At 38.4% G+C, this 10356-nt stretch overlaps 1 protein-coding gene across 4 annotated transcripts in view; it reads right to left on the reverse strand.

Annotated features, from left to right (window-relative positions):
- kitlga (kit ligand a) overlaps window positions 1-7731 on the reverse strand; it is a 43606-nt gene extending 35875 nt beyond the window's left edge. For all 4 annotated transcript variants that reach the window (XM_075470516.1, XM_075470515.1, XM_075470513.1 and 1 more), the window contains exon 1: window positions 7407-7731. In XM_075470516.1, coding sequence (XP_075326631.1) covers window positions 7407-7421 — 15 coding nt within the window. In that variant the 5' untranslated portion in view covers window positions 7422-7731. The remainder of the gene's footprint in view (window positions 1-7406) is intronic.
- Between the last annotated feature and the right edge of the window lie 2625 nt (window positions 7732-10356).

Consider the following 10356-nt stretch of genomic DNA (forward strand, 5'->3'; position numbering starts at 1 on the left):
TCTACGCTTGTAAAATACCCAGAGGTCTTTTATACTTTAGGGACCTCAGGCTTCTGTTCATCATATGAGTTGAATGACTCGTCAGTCTCAAGGAGCAGAGATCTTTGAAAGAGCAAACATGTGTAGACAACCACAGTATGAGTAGTATGCTTTTAAATTAAAGGTTTCTGAGTAAACAAAAAGAAGAAAAGAAAAAAGGAATTCATTAAAAAATGTACTCAGATATAGTCATCCTCATCTGATAATGTGTTAGCTACTGCTGCTAAGAGACAAAAGAGACCATATAAAGTGATTATCCCTATTTTTATACAACAGATGAAACACCATTTAAACCATAAAAACCATAAAAATCCTGTTTGAAGTAGATGTGAACAAGTCTCTTGGGGGATATTAGCATCAGATTTGTCAAAAAAATAAATTATTCCCCTTTACATTGCATCCAGACTTTAAGTTCACTTCCAAAAACCCAGTAGGAGAATAGAAACCTCGTTCACATTTTTAGGAAGACGAGGTTTACATCAACAAAACAGATGTTGCAGCTGCTCAGGGGAACCTTGGATCTCCTCAATGTCAACTATTCAAAGACCAATGGAGCCAAACATATTTGACTTTGCTCTACTGCCATGAGCAGCCAGCGTTGATTAAGGATCTTTAGAAAAGTTTCAGTGGTTCACGAGAATGAAAGAGTTTACCCAACCGAACCTAAGCAATGAATCCTAATGGAAAAATGTACTTTGATGTTTCCCTGATGCTCACAAAAATGATTGCACAAACAGAAAGGTGAAGAAGAAGTGAGGCTCAGTTTTAAGAGAGTCCAGAGCTAGGCATCACTTAGCACATATGTCTCTTGGCCAAAGCAGATACACCACAAAAACCTTTAGAAATTCTGCTTTGTACCACATGGGAGGAGAATAGTCAAAGGGACACTCAGTTGCACCTGCTGAAGTACTGCTCGCTGTCTCTGCATTCTCAGCAAGTCAACAGAATTCAAGAGAAGCCCTTGATATGAAAATGGAGAAATGGAAAATAAGAGAAGTATGAACGGATAAAATATATGCTATAAACTGAACCTGAGAGGGTTAGCAAAAGACTGCAGTCATCAAATAATAAATTGAATACTTTGGCCAAGTGTTTTTCTAAGTATCTGCATGGATGCCATCTGACCCCCAAAGCAACTTGAGGTAACAAATTATCATTTCAGCTACGAATTACAGACTGTTTCCTGTAGGACGGTAACAATCATCATTCATTAATCACAAGGAATGAATTACTGGTTCACTGTAAAAAATGTCAAGAAATAGCTCAAAAAGCCTATAGCTATGTCTTATAATAATAAAAATAATAATACATTTATTTATATAGCACCTTTCATACATAAAATGTAGCTCAAAGTGCTTCACAAATAAGATCAATATAAAAAGTGAAGCAATAAAGTAAAACAATCAAAACAATCTTAGTTCCCACAGTGACTTTTAGACCAACACTCCAAAACCCAAAGATATTTAATTTGCTATGATGCAAAACAGAGGGAAACCACCAGCAAAGATCTTGCTTGAAAATCTGGACTTTATTTTTTTCCTTGATAAATGTTTGTTAGTCATCCTTTTTAAATTTGTATTACATCCAATAATATGGACGCAGACACCCACATCCCCTTATGCAGTATTTATTGTTATAAACACTTTAAATGACATGCTACTCCCTTGTGGGAAATTGGCTGAAACATACAAATATTGCAAGCCCACAACCTCAACATCAAATATGCAGCGTGCTCGAGACACGTGTGGACGACAGAGGGAAGAAAATTAAAAGTTTCCATGTTAAGTGTTGCTAATAGCCTCTAAAAAAGAGATAAAGTGGCGGGTTCTGGTTCAGATTCCCTGCCAATCTACAAAACAAAAGCATTAGCTTGGCTCTACTCCTGTACTGCATCCATGTGACACTGGTTTCCCCACTTACAGTTGAATTCACATGATCCCAAGTAGCAGTGTATTTTTCTGCAAATACAAGCGCAAAGCCAGGTAAGATAAATCTTAGAAGTCATCCAACCAGTAATTCAAAGCTTGCATGTCAGTTTAAAATAGGAATTCCTAACTGACAGATATCAGCGTGTGGTAGTTAATGGATCTGAGTTCCTGCTGTGAGTTTTCTGTTTCCTGGCTGGCTTTATACGTTTTAAGGCTCTTTCAAAGCCGCCAAACACTCTTCAGGTCATCTAACACACTTTGGTGGATGACTTCAAATGAGGATTTTCTTGGTTTTATATTCCAAACATAACAAAAAACAAATACCAGGGATTCCAAGCAGTTATCACTGCTGGTTGTTGCATTCGTGCAAAATACTCAGAATGCATAGATAAGGTTAGACTTGCAGGATTATACAGACCCTTCTCAGGGTCCAGGACATCAAAGACACAAAAGATCTAATGCTCATAAAGTCAGATAGAGTTTTGACAAAAGCAAGACTTAAAAACATGACTGGACAAAAGGCAAACTATGGCTCTTGTCTTTTAACCATATTATCGAATGCAGAGTTCTTTAAACTGTGAGACATTGTGCCTCCTTAATTGAACTCAGAAGAGCAGTTGCCCTCCTTTAGCATACTTGCTTTATTCTGTTCAAGTCCTGGATGCCTAGATGAGATTATTTTATTTTTGAGCCTAATGCATTCAGAAACAATACAAGACAGCCATAAAGATTTGTTTGACATAAATTCAAATTGTGCAAAATAAGTCCCCCTACACCAAAAATCCCTTTTAGCCCTCTTAGCATACATTCTTACATCTATAAGTTTGTTTTATGTTACAACACAAATCATGAGCAAAATCAACAAGCAATGATATGCTTAGACACTTTTTGTTGGTCCTGGTCTTCTTGTTTTAAGGAAGTGATGAAATGAGCAACCAGGGTATGTCAGCTAGCATCCACGGCTACTAAAACAATTACTGTAAACACGTAAAAATACAAAATAATAATATATTTCAACAATATTGGAAATATACTGTTGTCCATATAGGGGGTAAGTAGCTCTTTGCAGCCGCAGCTCTGGCCTCCTAGCTCCTTCCTGCTAGCAACCATATCTGCTAAATGATCGCTAGCACATCTAGCTAGGCCATCTGGAAGCTCCTCGTAGTAGCTACATTTAAAATTATTGAAGAAGAAAGAGGTTACCTGAATTTAACCATGTAAAATTAAGCTTTCTCTTCATAATAATTGGATTATTTTGAAATTAATTATGATTACAATGAATTGAACTCCAATTGGCTTGAAATGGACTATATTAATTAAGTGCCTTGAGATGACATTTGTTGTAATTTGGCGCTATATAAATAAAAAAAATTAATTGAAAATAATAAACCCTGTCTGGTCCAAAGAACTGGCTATAACATCACAAAAATAGGGTAGGCAAAGCCATCTGCTGTTGGCATTAAATGTGGGCTAGATTAGCATATTCACTGATCCCCCATTAAGTGAATATGAAAAAAGGTCATCTTTAAGATTATGAGAACTTTTGTCTGCCAAAAAGCTTAAACATATACAATACTGAGGAACACTGGTGAGATTTTTGGAGAAATGCTGGAGAGACATGAAACAAAGTTTTCTCCAGGTGTTTATTATTTTTTTGCTATTAGAAAGTTGTTTAAAGGGTAACTTTTCAGGAACTGGTTTATCAACCAAATTACATACATTTCAGCTTAACTACAAAATATTATTTTGGTAAAAAAAATAATGTAATTACTACTGACAAGCGGGCAGCCATGACTTAATTCATAGCTTAGAGCAGTCCTCTACCAATTAGAAGATCAGAGGTTGCATGTAAATATCTCTAAGTAAGACAGCAGATTATTGTCTGTGATGGAGATGAAACATTAGTCTGTTTGCACCATTAAAAGCTATTAAAAGAATCCACAAGCTCCAGCCCTCCGTTATTCTTTGGTAGTTTTATGCCCCTCATCTAAAGCAGATGTATTATACGTTAGAGGAAAATGTGCTGCATGTATAGAATAGGATACAACACAGGACCATTGAGCATTTTGTGCAGTCATGTAATATTTCTTTGCTTTTATTCACTGAGCTACAAAACCGTTTGGAGAGGAGCACCAAAAGCATTGTTTTGTCTGCTGTGCAAATATTTTTTGTCTTTGGGGAGACCCAAAACACCAGCTTCAACATGAACCTCTAACACCTCTTTGAAAAAAGTCTAGGTTTCAAAGCACATTACAGAGAAACATGTGCAACATGATACCCACGAAGTCTACCTAATTTAATGCTGCAACTATTAAGAACCATCCTAAGAGGAATATTTTGGGGCAGTGAGGGTGAATTTCAATTCAGGTAGTACAGCTGACACACAGTCACATAACAGGGGTGGATCAAACACAAAGGAAACAACTTGAGTGAAGATTTGCAGCAAGTGAGCTTAATGCAGCCCTGATAAATGAACATTCTCCACCAACATGACCTGCTTGTGTGTCTGCTGACAGCCAGAGAACAACAAGGGAATATTAGTAACTGCCCGTGTGCCAGGATAATTTACTAGCTCCACACTTGGCTTCAGTGAACTGTCATAAATCACCTCCAGGGGCTGATCACACAGAAATGATTAACCTGGGATGAAAAATGTATATATGGGGCTGTTGAAGTCACGGGACTCACTTAGAGGAACTAAATATTTGATTCCACAACACCAGGCTCACTCTGCATGCTGCCGAACTGAACACAACCCAGAAGGCTGGCTCTGATTTCATGTTTTGCGTTCTGTTTCCTGCAGCAAGGATAATCTCATTAACAACTTAACAAATTCATTCAGATGTGATTATTGGAGAGTGTAAATCTAGCACATTAACACCCTCTTTGCCATGACGCCTACCTCCTGTATGCTTCTCGGAACATGTGACATAATAAATTTGATCATTCGGAACTGTGTGTCTTCTTCTTCTCTTCATTTTTTTGCCTCTCAGTCTGCACCCTTAAAGCCTGAAAAAATAAATCATCAACAGTCATATTTTTTGCAACTCAGTAAAAATGATAAAGAAGAAAAATCCCAGAGGCCACAACAATAAAGAAGAGGTAAACTGAGCCGTGATTATGTGAGCAGTGGGCCTGTGGATTTACAGCCTCTCTCAGAGATCTGCTCCTTTGCTCAGACCTTGTGTGCGTCTAAATCATCCTACTGCTCGAATACTTCAAAGTCTCTTAACCTGCCTTGTTTCACCTCACCTGAATGGGGAAGTGTAACTTGAGAAAACACCCAAGGTAGAGCACAGGAACAAGCAATTGAGAAAAAGATCATCTTAAATGTCACTCAAACCATCAGATCCCTAATCTCAAAATATTGCTGCTGTATCAATAGTAAAAAAAAGCTCAATTCTTTTTTGTGTGAAGAAGGAAACAGAGGGCACGACATGTGATGCCTGTCTAAACCTTGCACAGCTCAAAGCCCTGCTTGAGTGGCTTCAGAAAACTAGCGCTCCCTACTGGTGTCAAATGTTCTGTGAAGGTGTGAAGGTCTCAACATGCTTTCAGACACACTGTGCGCCACAGCTTGCCAAAAAAGGCTTTTATTAGCTGTCATAATCTGATGGAACAACAGTCTTACTCATTAAAAGAGTAGTATGAATTTACCAAAGACAAACTGTCATCAGTTTACAATAAGTCTACCACGATATACTATTGATATACGATTCAAATATGAGGAGAAGAAATAAGGATCGGTGCAATCCTAGGAAGAAACAATACAATTTTTTTCTTTTTTACAATACACACAAGTCAGGGACCAAAGCAAAAAGAAATATATTCCTTACATATTTCCTAATTTGGATTCCCAAGCTGTGGAAATGTCTGCACATGGACGAAAGATAAAAGGTGTTTGTTAATAAAGTCAGGCACATACAGTGGCTCAGTTTACTCTTTAACCCCATTAAAAAGCATCAAGGAAACACTGCTCAGAATATAATCAATAGCTGCAGAGATGCCCACCCAGCCTCCAGGAGACTTCAAAGAATTTCTCTCCCAGTTGTGTGCACACACACGTACACACTGCTACAGCAATATTAACATGCTTTACGTCCTTTTCCTTTCAAAATCTGATTTAGAGATTAACATGGGTTCTAGGAGTACCCAGGAGGGAGGCAAAGATTGGTCAAAAATCTGAAATGCGCACTCTTTGGTTAAGTGGCCCTGGGATGAAGTGCAGATTGAAGCCTCTTACGCTTAATTTTGACAATGTATTATGTGCACAGTATACAGAAGATTTTAATCCAATGTAATTTCTTTAAGATTGCACATATCCACGAGGAGGCTTTTAACACATTAAGATCTCATGTAACTCACGAGTATTCCATGTTTACACCACACCTCAGGTTCTGCTGGGTTTGAGAAATGAAAACTATAAGTTCAAATATGTGAAGAAAGTGTTTCTATTTAGTGATAGTAACACCAAAAAAAAAAAAAACACGACAACGACATTAAATGAAATGTCTTGATTAGCCAGAAATAATAAAATAATTCTATACAGTCGTGTGTAAATTAATTTTTAAGATAAACCATGTCATAGGGCACAGATTATGGTGTCAGAACATGCAGACATGTAGCCTAAACTGGCCCTGGAGAGCTCGTCAAATCGTCGAAGTGGGCTGCGTCAAGCTGGGAGGACAGGCGGCGGGGGAAAAGGCTGATCACTTCTCTTATCAGCTTCACCACACACCTGTCCTCGCGTTATGGCCTACCTGAGCACCCAAAGATCTGAAGAAAAAACCTTAATATGAGAATATAATTTTCAGGCCAACTTGTTTATTTATGTATGACTCAAATTAGACAGGTAGCCGGTTCATTTGCCGCATGTGTGCGTCAAGTGCCAACTACATCATACAAGGATTAACTTTAACATCCATAAGGATAAATAGGAAACATGTAAAGGAAGTGAAAGTTATGCAAGGCGCAAGCAGTCCTCAGTCTCTGAGATGACGGACTAGCTCCACTCAATTTATCATCAGAGAGCGCAGCTTTTCCAACAACGTAAAAGCAAGAGGTAGACAAAACTGCGAACAAGTGGAGCATTTCAGTACATTTCGTGTTCAGGAGGAACGCAGGTTTTTCACATTGCCACCCACATGACCACAGTAATTATGTTGATCAAAGGAAGCGCAGTGGAGTAATATTGATCCTGTTAGCGCTTAAATCCAGGCAGCTCTGTGCAAACCACGTTGGTTCTCTTTATGAAAGTACATTAAGAACTGTTCAGAGTAAATAGAAACAAACCGAAACAGCTTTCCGGTTAGTCGAGCGCATTAGGAACGTGTCCCGCTGCCCCGCGTAACGCCACAACACAAACTGCTTTTTCCTTTCAGCAAAAACGATTCGATTCAAAAAACAAAAACAAACAACATAAAAAAAAAAATCACTTACTTTTGACTTCTTCATATGGAATGACAGGAGTAAATCCAGTGTGCGCGAAAGCCTATTTTATTTTACTTCTACGGGGAGGAAAGGGGTTATCATCATCCTGTGTGCACATATCCAATGCCTAAGTCCGCAGTATCCAAGCAGAGGAGGAAAAAAGCCCCAAGAAGAAGAAGAAGAAGAAGAAGAAGAAGAAGAACAGCGCAAAATTTAATAAAACGGTCAGTCTTTGCAACCTATAGCCTCGTGGCGTGTAGGATACAGCCACATCTATCTAGGCTACTACATACATCCAGTCACTGAGGACTCACAGGGGAGTGGAGGAGCGGGACAACGCGCAGAGGGAGGGCGTTAAGCCTTTATAATGATATGTAAAAAGCAGTTAAAGAGACGCCCTCTGACGAACGGATGTGTGAAGAGGTTCACTCCAGAACTAATACTGCCAATATAAACACTTAACAGAGAAAAACAGGTTCTGGGCTTCAATGGACCGCTTGCTCAACAATGAGATTGGGGTCCAAATGGCGCTTTTATGAGCTGGCATGTAACTCATTGATGGTCAAAGCTTGAGGTTGTGGTAGCCTACAGTCTTAATATGATAATTATTTATTCATGATAAAATTGCATGAAAAAGGTTCTTTTTCGAAAGAAAGTTTTTGAATAATGTACAAGCATCTTTGTGTGTGAATGCATGTGGCCAAATATAGTGAATGACTCAGCATCTGAATGAGTCCAAGTCTGTGTCATGGGATTTGAGGAGTTATGGATATTTTCACATGAACGTTAAAAAAAACAAACAAAGAAGAAAACCAATATTTTTTGTTCTCAGCAACCAGAAACCAAAGCATTCAGAAATATCCAGTGAGTCGTGTGACCTGACTCACTTTGTACAGCAATACCAGTTTCTTTCTTTCTTTCTGAAATATGTCACAGAATGACATCACCTATCAGGCAGAGCAGTAACACGTTTCACATTTTCCTGCATAACTCACAGAATGCATTAAGCACAACATTCATCTTTTAATATCACAAACAAATACATATTTGCTTATAATAGATATTGTATTTCGACTGACCAAGTTAGGACTATATTACTAATACGATAAAAAAAATTGCAAACAAGAAATCTGAAGCACAATCACTAGATACTACAGCACATTACTACTTCAGTATCTCATGACAGTGCTTCAGATTTTTTGCAAATGGATAGTTTGTTTCAAAGGTGAAATTGTATGACCTTTTTTTTTAAATATATTGACACAATTTTCAAATGTCTTATTGAGATGTGTGAGCCAGGATTTGGTCATCACACCTGTAGATTTAAGCACAGTAACCCTTCACTGACCCTTATTTTAACACATCTCTGAGAACAGTCTCGTTGGAGGGGCTGAGAGTGAGCAAGTGTTCAAATGCAGAAAAAAGCAAAAAAAACACATTCCTTTAGTCACACCAACAACACTAAGGCTAAAAACAGATACAGATCGATTCTCTATTGATCTGAGAGGGACATTGTTTAGCCATGTAGCAGTAGTGTATGCATAGTTATGTACTGTTTAAACATTTTGTATTCATTAATATAATTAAATAATTGTACATGGAGAACTACAATTTTATCAGTAACACATTCATAATGTCATGTTTTCACACGTGGTGTTCAACGCAGCAATGAGGGTAAGGAGAGGACAGGTGTTGGGCTGGAAAAAAACACCTTATCCACACAGCTGCAGGTTTTCTAAATCAAAGAATGTAACCCTTCAGCTATCAAGCATTCAGTTGACAAAGTGATGTCACATTAATGTTAAACTTTCAAAAAGTAACAGCAAAAACTCCTTAGAGGTTGGTTAACATTATCATCATTACTTAAGACAGTAGCATTAGTTTTTGCTAAATGGAAAAAAAAAATTAATAAAAACTGAAAGTTGGAACTGATCCCAATTTGTGGCACATTTTATTGCAACTCTAATGTTAAACTGGACCAAGTTGTTAAAATAGTCAGATGAAAAGTGATTACCACACACACACGTACACATGTCTTTAGCTAACTTTTGCTGGAACATTACCCTCAAATAAAGTTTATCCACTGGGCTCTTATACTCCGAGGCTGGTGGTAGATGTAAGATCCATGCTAGTCGGTACAGCTGACACCAGAACATTTCAGGATGGATGTGAGGGCAGGTCTCAGAGGTCGAGGCTTAGCAGAGGTGCCATAGTGAAATTAAAGAGTGACTTCAATTCTAAATACAAAATGAAAACATCTTGTTTAAAGGAGAATTCCGGCCATTTTACAAACATATCCCATCTGTTGGAGACCAAGGAAAGTTTGCCAAAGGGAAAACCGCGAGAAATTTTCATGCCTGCTGCGCAAAGTTGTCCAATTGCGCTGATTTCCATGAAAGCGGGCTCTATCGGGCAAGCGTTTAACCTTTTCTGAGGCTCTTAACGTGTATCAAAATACTTTTGACCGAATTGGCCGTGGTGTCAGTAGCAATACAATTCAACCCAGGGGCTAACCATAAAAGACAATTTTGGAATACTATAGTGTATGACTTCGGTGATCAATTTGTGCGCACGCCTGTGGAACACGGAAGCTGAGAGAGGTAGGTGCGCTGTTTTTGAAATCTCAAAATGTATCATGTCTGTGCTAGCTAATGGTATGGTTAGCCGCTGGGTTGAATTGTATTGCTACTGACACCACGGCCAATTCGGTCAAAAGTATTTTGATACACGTTAAGAGCCTCAGGAAAGGTTAAAAGCTTGCCCGATAGAGCCCGCTTTCATGGAAATCAGCGCAATTGGACAACTTTGCGCAGCGGGCATGAAAATTTCTTGCGGTTTTCCCTTTGGCCAACTTTCCTGGGTCTCCAACAGATGGCATATGTTTGTAAAATGGCCGGAAATCTCCTTTAACTAGGAACGTTCAATCAAAGGGGAATTAAAAAAGAAGGCCAAGGTTATG

This window comes from Odontesthes bonariensis, chromosome 7 (assembly GCF_027942865.1).
Source record: "Odontesthes bonariensis isolate fOdoBon6 chromosome 7, fOdoBon6.hap1, whole genome shotgun sequence".
Taxonomy (NCBI): domain Eukaryota; kingdom Metazoa; phylum Chordata; class Actinopteri; order Atheriniformes; family Atherinopsidae; genus Odontesthes; species Odontesthes bonariensis.